At 39.5% G+C, this 13971-nt stretch overlaps 2 protein-coding genes across 4 annotated transcripts; one reads left to right on the top strand and one right to left on the bottom strand.

The window, feature by feature from the left end:
* Positions 1-3050: 3050 nt before the first annotated feature.
* LOC148034574 (uncharacterized) lies at positions 3051-6472 on the bottom strand. Its single transcript, XM_087679524.1, has 2 exons — positions 6321-6472; positions 3051-6079 (listed from the first exon to the last, which is right to left on the bottom strand). The coding sequence occupies exon 2, from the start codon at positions 5943-5945 to the stop codon at positions 4356-4358; it is 1590 nt and encodes a 529-aa protein (XP_087535650.1). The 5' UTR covers positions 5946-6079; positions 6321-6472; the 3' UTR covers positions 3051-4355.
* A 1370-nt stretch (positions 6473-7842) lies between these two features.
* Positions 7843-13548, top strand: LOC148034573 (ATP-dependent DNA helicase Q-like SIM). Of its 3 annotated transcripts, none has more exons than XM_087679526.1 (5): positions 7843-9308; positions 9516-11329; positions 11455-11568; positions 12022-12114; positions 12935-13548. In XM_087679526.1, the coding sequence occupies exons 2-5, from the start codon at positions 10958-10960 to the stop codon at positions 13127-13129; spliced, it is 774 nt and encodes a 257-aa protein (XP_087535652.1). In that variant the 5' UTR covers positions 7843-9308; positions 9516-10957; the 3' UTR covers positions 13130-13548. The 3 variants fall into 3 exon arrangements, with proteins under 3 accessions (XP_087535652.1, XP_087535651.1, XP_087535653.1); XM_087679525.1 differs by having other exon boundaries at positions 11452-11568; XM_087679527.1 differs by lacking the exon at positions 11455-11568 and having other exon boundaries at positions 7845-9308.
* Positions 13549-13971: the final 423 nt, after the last annotated feature.

Below are 13971 nucleotides of genomic sequence, written 5' to 3'. Positions count from 1 at the left end.
ACAATCTAGTGGATGACTGCCACAAAGTTATAAACTGCACTTTTCCATGTGCTGAGTCTGGGCATTTTTCCAAATTCATCTAGGTGTATATTATAAAGCTTAGGTTTTTTAAATTCTTTAGAAAGTTATACGTTTAGTCTAGGACAGCAGCCCACTTCACTTGTAATGATGAAGACCTTTGCTCGATTAGCCCTTTCTCATAGGACACTTCACCATTATGGTTCCAAAAGTTGAGTGGGTGCATCAGTATTCCAGAAGTGATGTAGTAGAAATGGTCCATCTGGTACGATTCTGTTATTGTGTCTTATGTGGAGTACAAAGTGTCTTATGTGGAGCACCACATTGGGACAGCCAATTGTAATGATTTTGACTCTATCTTCTTTCTCGATGGTCCAAGCTTCTTATCGGGCCACACTATGCACAGCCACATAGGTAGTTTTGACTAGTATGAACCATGTCAAGGTTTTTAATGACTAGGAACTCACCCATGTGTTACTTGAGTTCAAGTGAGTCAGTTCAGCTGTTTTGCATTTGGTACACTTTGCTTGTTCTCTTCTTGCCATTGTGAGTGAATTATTTATCCAACGTGCTGCACGTCCTTTGTGCCTAGGATGCAAGCAAGGGTGGAGGAGGAAGAAGACCAACTCCCAAAAGCTGTGTATTCTATTGCGCACCCAAAGCTGTCCCTCCCCCCCCCCCCCCCCCCCCACAAAATGTATACACATGCCCGCACAAGTACGATTAATTACATATCTTGGCAACCACCTGCCTGATTGGCACGAGAACAATCACATCTTGTAACCCACATGATCTGTCATCCTCCTCAAGACTCAACAATGGGGATGAAATACACGTGTTGTGTTTGAAGGAGCAATAGAGCTATTGCTAAACTAGAAAGCCACAATTATTTTCAGAGTGGCCATTCTTGCCACAAATACCACGTGGCTTGAGGCGAAAACAATCTTTTTCATCATGATTGTTTTTGCCACAGTGTCTATAGGCTGCTTTGAAGGAAATCTTCTTGAACTTGGTTGCCAAAGCTTGTTCTTCCACTACATGGTTATCCTTCCTCTTCTCCCTCTTCCTTTCCTCTTCCTACAAAGCACTTATTTCCAGTAGGAAGTGGGGGCAGTTGATGCAGCAAATGGCAGGCAGATTTAGGAGAAATGACAGGCAGATTCCAGCAAAAGTGGGCACAGTTTTGGGGCAGAAGTTGACGCAGATTTATACCAAGAATTAGTGCAGATTTGGGAGGCTGAACATGGCAAGGATAATGTGCAGAAATGCAGGCAGAAGTGACGGGAAGCAGCAGGAGAAGATGGCGGGCAGAATGGCAGCCAGTTTGGAGCAGATTTTGGCAACCAAAATGTGGGTAAATGTGAGGGTAATGGAGAGAGAATCAGAGCAGTAGCAAGGGAGAAATGTGGTGACTATCACAGGAGCAAAATGCCGAGGCAAGGAGGAGGAAGACAAGGGTAGCATGTCGAGCTAGCAAGAAATGGAACTAGGGGGGGCGGCTAACTAGCTCTAATACCACATGAAGGAACAATAGAGCTACTGCTAAACTAGAAAGCAAAGCAACTAAACCTAGGCAAAGCTATGGAGGAAGAACACAAAGACAAACATGATGAAGGAGCTAATTACTCAGCATAGATTCAAGTTCAGTTAGGTTACAAGATTGAGAGACTTGTACTCGTGAAAAGACTTGAGAGATTGTTGGATGATTTATTCATGATAGGGACCTCACTTATATAGAAGTGAAGTACAAGTGATACAATGTCACCCAACATTATGGGATACTCCAAAGTGCCACATGGCAGCCCACACACACTACTACAGTACTAGCACTCTAGGTGCATAATAAAGAGGCGATTCCTTGATGTTCCCAATAGTGTCATATTAAAATATCTCCGGAACCCGGAACATTGCAAACAACTAAACATTGCTAAATAGTCATAATGCAAAGATTTTCATCACATAGTGTTTCATAGTAATTTTTGGTTCTATCAGGCTCTCTTCCTGCTTAACATTAAGAGAAGTATTGAGATCACCCCCCATTCCTTCAATACAGGCTGCTGTAGCACCTCTTGCTAGGGTTGTTTTAGACTTTATAAATACTCTTCGTACTCACCACTAACTTCTCCCTTGAGGTGCTTTACCAACCAGCCCATAAAGCGGCTATTCTCAACCTGCTCTTCCCTTCAACATGCCTCTTTTTCCACCTGTGATTTCCTGCACAGTTCCTAAAAATCTTTACTGTCACACACAATGCATGCTAGCTCTTCTTGTAGGTGTACATCTGCTGTATTACAACAGGCTGCCGGTCAGGAGCTCGCGAGCTCTCATGAAACTTTCAACTTGAACCGGTCCAAATCCTTTTATCCTACAAATTGAACCGGTCTAATTCCCTTTTAAATATATAATGAAAAGATAATCACCTTTTTATTATTATTTGAAAGGATCTTTATTTCAAAGTTTTTCTTGGAATTTTTTAAATTACTTCTCTTATGCCTTAGAAATGAAAACCTTTATTATCATTAAGAAACTTAATTTACATTTTTTATCTACATTTTTAATAGTAAAAAATAAATGTATAGAGGTGGTTTTTATGTCTCTTAATGGGTCTAGACGCTATGGCCTCAGAGAAGTATATACATCATAAGCACAAAAATAAAAGAAAGTATAAAACAAAAACCCAAAAGAAAATAAGTTAATTTTTTTATTAAAAAAGAAAAAAAAACATGAAAGAGAATATAATGAAATACAAGCAAAATTTAAAAAAAAGATTTAAAAAACAAGCATATTTTATTGAAAGAAGCAACCATGATACCAAAAAGAGAAAACAAAACTAACATGAAAGAGAACATAGAAAAAATAAGTTTAACATAGATAAAGAACTAAACATAAAGAAAAAAAGCAAATTTTACATTATAAAAATATAATAAACATATAGGAAAAAAGAAGAAATTGTGTCAATGAAAAAAGGTAAAAAATTTAAGATAACAAAAGCGCAAATAATGCACAGTGACTTCAATATCATCATAGGCCATAAAAAATCAATTGCCCCTTTGAATATGCAAAGTTATTGCAAAATCAATGAGCAAATTCCTTGTGCTGTGTATAAATGTCGATGTGTTTTTTCAGCCCATAAGTCCATACTCTCAATGAACTCCATATTAGTGAATTTAGAAGGCCCTTCAATAAAGATTTTCATTAATGCATCTAAACTCTTAATCTCCAAACGATTACGTAGCTTACTCTTTATCACAGTTCGAGCACTAAAACCTCTCTCACAAATAGCAATGCTCGAACATTGGACAAGAGCTACTTGACAAAGAGTAAGAACATTACGATAAGCATCCCTCCACATATTGTTGCAAGCAAGTGCTGAAGTTACCTCTGGTAATGTGAATCTTACCCAATCTCTAGAAGCTTGATGCTTAAAATTTCTAAATTCTTTCTTAAACTCATCAACTTCTATCATTGCAGGGAATTCCTCTATATTCAACTTTTTGGGAAAACCATAAAATGAAGTTACTTTATCTATTTCTTGGATTCCATAGGTTTTTAAGGCCTTCTCTTGTATTGGATGTTGTGTAGGCACAAGTACTTTATCTATTTTTAAAAAATTTAAGATAACAAAAGCGCAAATAATGCACAGTGACTTCAATATCATCATAGGCCATAAAAAATCAATTGCCCCTTTGAATATGCAAAGTTATTGCAAAATCAATGAGCAAATTCCTTGTGCTGTGTATAAATGTCGATGTGTTTTTTCAGCCCATAAGTCCATACTCTCAATGAACTCCATATTAGTGAATTTAGAAGGCCCTTCAATAAAGATTTTCATTAATGCATCTAAACTCTTAATCTCCAAACGATTACGTAGCTTACTCTTTATCACAGTTCGAGCACTAAAACCTCTCTCACAAATAGCAATGCTCGAACATTGGACAAGAGCTACTTGACAAAGAGTAAGAACATTACGATAAGCATCCCTCCACATATTGTTGCAAGCAAGTGCTGAAGTTACCTCTGGTAATGTGAATCTTACCCAATCTCTAGAAGCTTGATGCTTAAAATTTCTAAATTCTTTCTTAAACTCATCAACTTCTATCATTGCAGGGAATTCCTCTATATTCAACTTTTTGGAAAAACCATAAAATGAAGTTACTTTATCTATTTCTTGGATTCCATAGGTTTTTAAGGCCTTCTCTTGTATTGGATGTTGTGTAGGCACAAGTATTTTTAAACAATTAAGCACGGAATTATCTTCAAATCGAGAATTCAAGTTACTTACCACTGACTTGGCAAAAGCAACTTGAAATTCTAAGGCCCTATTAAAGTCTTCTCCATTAATTACGTTTTAAATCATGCTCATAAAACTTATTCCCATGCAAAGCACCTCTTAATGTATATAAATATCCTTTTTCAGGCCCATAGTCTGGAAGGATATCATATCCATATATACCGACACTTAATGCATTCATATCAGGAGGAGGACAATCAATGTAATATTGTGTTATGGATATAATTTCATTCTTCACAAGACTATCTATAGTTGTGACATCTACAAAGTCCTTTTGAAACATTTGGCTTAATGTTGTTAAACCTCTTAAAATGTCAGCTAAGAAGTGTAAGCAATAAACACACTCAAATTCAGTCAATTCTTCATAAATATGCAATGCCTCTTTTTTTGTGATCTCAAGTATGGCATCTAAAGACTTGCATACTCTACTAATGGCTCTATATCTACTTAACCATCTCACATCAAAAGTATGCTCAAGTCGAAGAATGGGACATGCCAAATCTTGTTGCATAGCTTGCAAGCCTTCTAATCTCTTTGTGCTAACATTGAAATAAGAAGCTATGGCATTAATAAGCTTTTCTAGCTTTTTACAATAAGGCATCTCTTTTGCTACACTTGATATTGCAAGGGCACTACGATGTGCAACACAATGAATTGAAGTTAGAAATGGATTAACATGTTTTTTCAATAAGGCCTGAACACCATTATCCTTTCCTACCATTGTGGAACATCCATCGGAGCCAAAAGCAACAAATCTAGACAAGTCTAGCTTACATTTCTTTAGCTCACTAATAATAGCTTCAAACAAAGATTTTGCAGTACCATCATGCGCACGTATAATGCCATAGAAACTTGTCTTGGGAATGCAATCTCTCTCAAGATATGATAAATAAATAACCATATGTCCATGTGAAGAGATATCATTGGACTCATTAATTAAAACACCAAACCATGGACTAGCAGAAACCTTCATTATTGTGGTTTTCATAAGATGTGATGCCATGCAATAGATCATTTCAGCACATGCCTTATCATCATTATAGAGACCAGTTGTATATGGTGCATGACAACCTTGCAACAAATTTATCATCTCAGGAAAAACTGAAAATGGAAAATTTTGTTTAGCAACTAAATATGCAATTCTAAATAATGAAAGTAATGCCTCATCTTTGACTTCCCTTATTTTTTTAACACTCTTTTCAATACAATCTTTTCCTTCAAGCAAAATGGCTTCCATAGCAAACTTATGACAAGTGGTGTGAACATGGGATTTTAAGTTACTAATTTTAAAATTTATTGATCCCCCTTTTGAATATGCACTATGTGGATGAGGATATTTTAAACAATACTTACAATACATTTTTACTTCGTCTCTATCATAAACAAGCCATTTGAATTGGTCAAGCCAATTCTCTTGAAAGAGTAAACGTCCTTCTTTTTTTCTTTCAAGTTCAGCCTTATCTTCAAGTGAAATATTATCAAGTGATTCATTCAAAGGCAATACATTAATTGAAGATGACTCCACAATATTATTAGTGTTTTCTTTTACCTTTTTAGAAGGATGCTTAGTTATATGTTCAATCCCGACCCATGAAAGAAGATTTCCTTGTCTTTTTTCTCTTGATTTAGGTGCCATTTCTTGAAAATAAAAAGAGTTGTTTCGATCTTACCTTCTTTGCTAATAATACTTGAAATTTGCTACCTTTTATAATGCCTTTGTTCCTTTGAAAACCAAGCTCCTCAGATCTTTAGTCTCTTTTTATCTTCAACCTTCACAAATTTATCAATAAACATATAACAAAAAGAATTTGTTACTAATCTTTCATTTCACCAACCACTCTTAAAAGAAAAGAGATCGCATGCATGCTATTGCTTTATTGAGTGATATCAATACTTAATTAGAAATTACATTGGTAATAGTAGAACTTAAAAGACTAAACTTTAAACTTTAAAACTTAAAGCAAAATGAAAATTGAACAATAAACTTATAAAGAATCGAGATGGTGCTTACCTGTAGGCTGTTTTGCCACTTGCCAATCGTGATTTTAGGGAGAATGTTGACAACTTGAAAGTTGACTCTTGAGCAAGGAACTTGAGTCTTGAAGCATGGAACTTTGGAGGCCCAAATCTCTCTCTCTCCCCGTCAAAGGAAACAGCCTGGCCCTACACAGTACTGAGTACAAGGCCCAAGCCAACAATCTCTATGTGTGTGTGTGTGTGTGTGTGTGTGTGTGTGTGTGTGTGTGTGTGTAGGAGTCTGGACTCTGCTCAATCTTCAGGGCTTGCGGGCCGCGGCCAATCTTCAGGGCCCAAATCTTCTTGCGACAGTTCTTTCTCTCTGCGAGTCTGCCAATGTGTCTTCTTTCTCTCTGCGAGTCTGCTGAACACTGAACATTGAAGTTTTGAACTTTGAAAGTTTGAAGCCTGCTAGTGCTGCCTCACGCCCCCACGCCCAGGTCCCAGGGTAGAAACTTGACCATTGAAGCCTGAACTTTGAAGGCTGACGGGTCACGGCGGACGCTGGATGCCCTCTCTCTCTCTCTCTCTCTCTCTCTCTCAGAGCCCTAATGGGCCACGGCAGAGTCCAGACTCCAGACGCCTCTCTGTTGAATCCTGCTGGCAGTTGTAGCACTGTCTCACGCCCCCACGCAAACGTCCTTTCTCTCTCTCTCTCTCTCTCACGCCCCCACGCAGACTATCGAAGCCTCAGGGCTCACACCCCCACAGGCAGGCCCCACAGTGCCACGGCCAAGTGCCCACGCTTAGATTCTAGAAGTTAGAAGCCTCAAGGCTCACGCCATGGATGTCAGATGATGGCGCACACTTAGAAGCCTCCACGCCCACAGCGCCACACCCACAGAGCTGCCACAACGCCAAGCCCACGGGCCACAACGCTTAAGGGCCTAAAGGCTAAGGCTCTGAGGCTTGAGTGACTGAAGCCTGAGCCTTAAGCGCTCTCTCTCTCTCTCTCTCTCCTGAATCCCTCCAAGCTCCCACAGGCCCAGGCACAATCACGACTCAAGAATAAGCAGGAAGGCAAGGCTCAAGCTTGAATGCAACACTCACAAACTGCATGCAGACTCACGATTTATCATCACAAGTCTACAAGAGCTCTCTCTCTCTCTCTCCCATCTGAAGACTGATAGTGGTTAGTTGGTTACTGCCAGTCGAGTGCAGTAAGAATTAATTATAATTAAAGCTATAATTAAATCTAAAATATTCAAACTTCAAGGCTAGATCGTCACTCCAGAGTCCATCTGCCATTTGGCAAATTGCAATGCATCCTTTAAAGCTAAACTTTAAAGCTTTAAAAAGACTTAACTTTTAAGATTTAATTTAAAATATTATATATATATATATGTTATATTTATTATTTAAAATCCTTTTCTATATCATTCTAAAAGGAGATTCTCCTTCTATTTTAATATTGAGAAGGATATTCTCCTTGGATGATCCAAATTAAACGGTCCGAGTCTTTTTCACCTATATTTTTTACAGGTAAGTACTTCTTGCCCACATATAATTGAACAAGTTTTTTCTTGAAATGAACCGGCCTTAGGATGAAGCGAACCCGTCTTTTCCCGAACACTGCATGAACCTCCACATTCGCAGTCAACAAACTCACTGTTATGTGTCAGTATCTTTTGCATCATAATTATTAGTAGAAGGACAACTTTCAAGAGCCATCCACTCTTGACTGCCACTCTTCATATTGTCATCCTGCAAGATCAAACTGCCTGCCTCCCAATTTTGAATAGCATTTAACTTTCAGGAGCCATCTGCTCTTGACTGCCACTCTTCATCTTGTCATCCTGCAAAATCACACTGCCTATCTCCAATTTTTGAATAGCATCTACTTGCACCAGGGCTGATGCAAAATCATAGGGTATGTATGCATCTCCCTTGTTTCGTATTATGTGGAAAGATGACTCAGTCACAACTCCAAAGAGATCTAATGTACCCTTCAATACACTGTGTAACAGATGTGCTATTTGCCATCTTGATCTTATAGGGTGAAGTCCAAGGATTCTTGAGGGCCAACTTTTGCATAAGCTTCTCACTGTTAATATTCAAAGCTGCTCTGCCATCAATGTACACCCTTTCTATGTGCTTCCCATTAAGCTTTGCTGAGACCAATGGAATACATCCTGTAACCTCTGTACATATTTGTGCTGCCCCTGCCATGGCCTTCTTCCTCCTTGGCCTGCATATGCTCATTGCCTTGGCAAATTGATGCCGCACATTAGCATTCAAGACTAAGAGCTGCGGGATGGACAATTTGTCTTTTACATTCCTCAAATCAACAAGGAGATCATAGTCTGGCATCCCCTATCCTAGTGGAAAATCTACTCTTCCACTTTGAAGAGTCTCTTTTGCTCCTCCGCGTGTAAACTTTAGGGAGGTTTTCTCAGAGTTATGGGAAGGCATTATATCACCCAAGCACTTCATTAGGATGGTCATGTCATCACATATGAAAGTGGAAGACTTAAGGATGCTGAATTACATCTCGGTATATACAAGAGAGAGGAAGGGGCTGAAGTAAAAAGGAGAGAGGGGTGGAGGAACAGAGGCTTATCCCGGAGGAGAGGTGGTAGTAAAGAAAGGGCAGCAGTGGGGGAAAGGTGATGAAGGGAAGAGAGATTTGGCACCTGGAAGACCTTGCTGCTTGCAAGCAACCAGCCCTTGCGCTAAAGGTTGCCCAGCCTAGCTTCAGCTCAAGGAACAGGCTCAGCCTGAGGCTGCCATTGCACAGTTCACTTAGATAAAACTAGCTCGGCTTGCTTGGAAGGTGTGCGCACAGCGTTTCCACTCAAGAGACACAAGGCTTGCTGGAAATGGAAGAAACTTGCTCGAGGGCCTGAAAAGACCGGCTTGGTGTGAGCAAAGAATGGTTCGGCAGCAGCGAGATCAACGAGAGAGGAAGGAAAGTGCACAAGGTAGCGTGAACGGGGAGAGGTAGCAGGAGCTCAGCAGCATTACTACACAGTTCCTATTTTAGGTATAAATGATTTTTAAAAGCCTCAAGTTTTCATACATTTGTTGCTTGACCGAGAGTGATGTTATATCTGAAACTGTTCAATGGCATTGTGCTTATTAGTACTTTCCTAAGTGGGCAATCATGATTAGCAATGGCAACATATCTGGCCAAATTTAACCTTCATAATGCCTTGTCATAGGAAGGAACCTTTATGCATTGTTTGTGCAGATATGATATTGCGGGAGAGGAGTGAGCTTGAACAGATGCACAGTGAGGTAATGGAGGTAAGCAAGATGCAATCAGAGAAGGTGAGGTGGGGTCAAAGCGTATCTAGAACCAAGTCAATTCAAATTTCTTCATTTGGTCAGCCACTTGGCTTTCTCTCAGATTTCTGGTTCAACTAAAAAAGATTACCACTATCAGTGTCCCAGCCCGTAGTTCTAGGAGTCCCTATAACTTGATCACTAAAAGCAGCTAAGAACTTTTTTCTTTAAACCGGCCAAGACTATGATCAGATTAGAACCAAAATAATTGTACATTATTGACATGCACAATCATGAGTGACGCTTCGTCAGTGAAGGCCAGTGCATACAAGATACATGAAAAATCTGGTTGCCTATTGGGATGATACATGTATCCAACTAGGAAAATCAATGTTACACAGCTTGCAATATTGCATATAAAAAGCACTAAAATAACTGCTATTTTGGCTGTACAAACACCAGCATCCCCCATAGTTGCAAATTGTCGACTGAAAGCAACACTCACACAAGTGCAAGACGTTACTGGAAATAAAAAAAGATCTCTGCTTCTAAAAGCACAGATGGAGGCAACTTGCACCAAAAGTACAGCCAGATCTAGCTTCTCTCTCCAAAGTAGAGACTGAATGGAGCTTTTGTCCTTCCAGTCTTTGCATGCCAAAACCAGGCTTGTCTCTTGGATGAGTAAGGTACATTCGTAAGTAGAAGAGGGAGGAGGTATGTGTGCGCTCTGAAAAGCCCCTAAAAGAGTCTGCCTGTCTGCCCATAGAGCTTTTCAGCCAGCCGATGGCTGATTCTAATGTGGCACTTTGGTCCTATTACCCCTGCCCCCACCTGTCCCTGAAATCTGCCTTATTGGCTTGTAGTACTTGCAGGGAGCATCTGGAAAATCTTCTCCAAAACGGAATCTGCCCCACTCTATCTTATGCCTACCCTAGCACCCCTCCCCCCTGGTCCCTGCTAGAGGGCTGACAACCCGGGGGATTCATCTAGTATTCTAGCACTTCATTGCCAAGTGTGGGCCAATGCAGCTACTAATGCTGCTAATGATAATCGGTTGCAGTAGATGCTCCAATGAATCCTTGGCGACTGTCTGAACTGGATCAGTGCTTTTCGTGAGAGAGAAATTTGGTTGGAAAGCTTAAAGCTCCTCATGATAATACTGGAAAGTATGTGATGAAGAAGCAATCCAAGATATGACCTAAGAGTTTAGTAGTACTTGGTATGAGGCTTGTGTTAGAGAAGAAGTCATCCAACCGAGGGGCCTATTTGCTTACCATAACCAGCTTACCTTGTTTCCCATTTCTAGAGGTAGACAACCTTGCAGGTCCCCAACAAAAAATTGCTCTTTACTAAGTATCGCTAATCTCAACTCTAAATCTGCCCCTGCATCTTGAAGAATCTGTGACAATGATAGAGATTGAACCCCCTCATGCTGGAATCTCCCAGAGAATTGTACATTTTGCTTGCTATGCCTTCTTGGTGACTGTGTTACTCGTCACAGCAAGGATTGAGGCATACCTTTATCGAGATCATTTAAAGTATTCCTGCAACTTTTTCTTTTATGCTTTAAGTTCTGGATTTGATTCTGTAGTGGGCATCAAAGTGTACGTCATTCAAAGATATCCTATTGTCTACTGTATAGCTGTGATTTATGCACATCATTTGAAGATAACCTATTGTCTACTGTATAGCTGTGATGTATGTACGACAGGGCCACCTGCACTGGACAATTTGACCAAAGAAGCAGAGACATTGCTCACAATACTGTCTGAATACAAGGTGAATTAAAAGAGTACTTGATCAGCTCCTCTCTCTTTAGGATGGAGTTATAAAATTTCTCTTTGCTTCTGTTACCAATGACTTCAGTTAAGATGTTTGGTTTGACTTGTGCAATTTTGCAGCAGGGAGCTACCAACCTGTCTATGTCAATTGGGGTTGTCTCAAATCGACGAAAGAGGCAGACAAATAGAAATCATTTTGAACAATCATTTCAGCATGTGGTTGATAAAATTACAGAAGTAAAACCATCTTGCATTCTCTTGTGGCATGCTGTTTGTGACCTTGGAGCTTAAATTCTGCATGCTGCATGCTGTTATAACCATTTTGCTTTCTCTTGTGGCATGCTGCTTGTGACCTTAGGAGCTTAAATTCTGTAAGGACAGGCTAAAGGGGAATATACAATGTAAATATTAACTTCTTTACTATTTTGTCACTGAGAGACAAGGCTCCTGATACAAGATTTTATTGGAAAGTAGGTTAAAATAGGCATGTTGAAATTTTCACTGAAGAACAAATTATGATTCATGCAGACTATTTTTCCTACTCATGTTGAAAAAGATAAATAAGTGTATGGCAGACAAGGAGGATTATGGCCTTTTCCTTTGGATATGGACAGTAATTAGTGGGAAAGAATTTACTACGGTATGGAATCCTTTGGAGAGCTCTCACTTGTCTTTTTGTTTTGCTTTTAGTCTACCGAGGTCAGCCAAAAGAATCAACTTTGGTGGAGAGGATTTGGACGAATTTTAGCAGATGCTGGATTTTTAAAAGAAGCCAATAATCTGGTAAAGCAATGTCTTTGGTTTTGAATTGGTAACCTAATATAGTCAAAATATATATTCTCTTCTGAAAGAGTGATATGCACTAGATGAAGCATGTACTCTGAATTTTCATAGCGGGAGTTACAGGACCTTCTTTCCTCTTTTTTGCAGTAGAAAATCCGATAGAGGCTACAATGGTCCATAGCCTAGCATTGCAGTTACCCACTTTCCATGTTTTCCTTTGACATGGATTACCTGAATGGCATGGGCACGCATGTGAAATAATGGGAAAATGAAGTCAATCTGGCTGAGAAGACTATTTCTCAGACAAATGTCTGTCTCAGCCAAAATCCCTCTCTACAATAATTGAAATCTTGTTCTGTATAACAATCCTGTTGGATCAAAAAGAACCTTGTTTGAAAATCTGAGCCATATTTCCATGCATCTTTCAAGCCCTTCAATTAGAAGCTTTGCTTGACCTTTTCGTACATCTTCTTAGGCCCATGTGTCATGCCAGGGGGAGGATTGTATCTCATGCAACACCAATAGCATAAATGGAATCAGAAGCCAATAATATACTTGCCTTTAAAATAGAGGATCCCATTTGTTGACTCGATTTCTGTATCTGAGGGAGTGAATACCGTGATTTATGTTCCTCTTGAGAATTGTGTACACCCAATCTTGGTAAATAGAGAAAATAGCAGTGCATGTTGCATGGTCAAGGTTAGGGATTCCATCCCGTCTGAGCCGTCAGTGCTAGTTTTGACGATAATGCATTCTCTTGGTGTTTTGAGGGTGGTGAGTAATCCAGGGTCTCATCATTCCTTACTTTGTTTTTTTGCAGACTGAAAGACACGGAAGGAATTTAACTGTTCCTCATCTCAAAAATCCTGAGGTTACATCGCAGGGGTTTGAATTCCTAGAAAAATGCAAGGTGGCAGATTTTAAACATCTGATTCTTTGTATATGTGAAGAAAGAAGGAAAAGTTCACCACCTTTGTGTGTCCATCCTGATGGGGACATGATCCAAGTGCATTGAAATCAAATTTTGCTTCAGCCACATCTTGGGGCAGGGGCTGGGCAGACCCAGAGATAAGAAGACAACGGATTACAAGGTTTAGGGCCCACAGGTCAAAAGGTAGTAGAGGCCGAAGACACTGTAGCAAAAGCAAAGGTGGGGCTGTTAGAAAAAGACTTCGTAAAAAAATTGGTCACTAAGTGGCCACCTTTATTACAAACATGTCACAGGTAGATCAGAGCTGATCCTCAAGGAATTCACTTTAGAAATGTAGTAGACACACTGCCTCTGCAACATTATATTTTTGGTTGTGCATAATGTAAAAAACCATGCACAGGTAGATCAGAGCTGATCCACCGAGGATTTCACTTTAGAAAAGCACTAGACACACGGCCTGCAATATTATTATTTTGGTTGTGCATAATATAAAAAATGATATTTCGTATCACTAGTATGCATTAGCAGTTATTGGCAGACGTTTACAGAAGGGTTTAAAATCAGAAGGTTGTGCCCTAAAACGACTGTTTAGATGGTCCATGTGTGCTAATCTATCGTTCAGGATGTATATAAAGTAAATGTTTGTGCTGACGATCATATGCACTGACCAGCTAGCTTTTGAGCTTTATCTTAAAATAATTTTCTGTACGATTTTTGCATCGCTGTTTGAAATTTTTTGTGTAAGGGCTTAGTTCAAAGATGTATACTGTACCCTCTAGAAAGAAGAGGGCTCAACGGCCCAAAACAGTAGGAATACACTTTAGGGAGCATCCCTAGATAGTCTTAGTGGTCTCTTCATTGAAAAAGAAAGACATGATTGATTCATCAATTGGCCCAAAGTTATTACCACCTTGTGATACCATCAA

Source organism: Lygodium microphyllum, chromosome 6 (genome assembly GCF_053477565.2).
Source record: "Lygodium microphyllum isolate KBCC chromosome 6, Lygodium_microphyllum_v1.1.10, whole genome shotgun sequence".
In the NCBI taxonomy this organism is placed as follows: domain Eukaryota; kingdom Viridiplantae; phylum Streptophyta; class Polypodiopsida; order Schizaeales; family Lygodiaceae; genus Lygodium; species Lygodium microphyllum.
Note: the sequence above shows the minus strand (reverse complement) of the source record. Positions and strands in the feature narration are given on the sequence as shown.

Coding starts and splice junctions, on each gene's coding strand:
- LOC148034574 (XM_087679524.1), bottom strand. CDS start 5,945: ATGGCACCTAAATCAAGAGAAAAAAGACAAGGAAATCTTCTTTCATGG.
- LOC148034573 (XM_087679525.1), top strand. CDS start 10,958: ATGATAGAGATTGAACCCCCTCATGCTGGAATCTCCCAGAGAATTGTA. Junction 11,569..12,021: donor TGGTTGATAAAATTACAGAA/GTAAAACCATCT, acceptor TTTTGCTTTTAG/TCTACCGAGGTCAGCCAAAA. Junction 12,115..12,934: donor TAAAAGAAGCCAATAATCTG/GTAAAGCAATGT, acceptor GTTTTTTTGCAG/ACTGAAAGACACGGAAGGAA.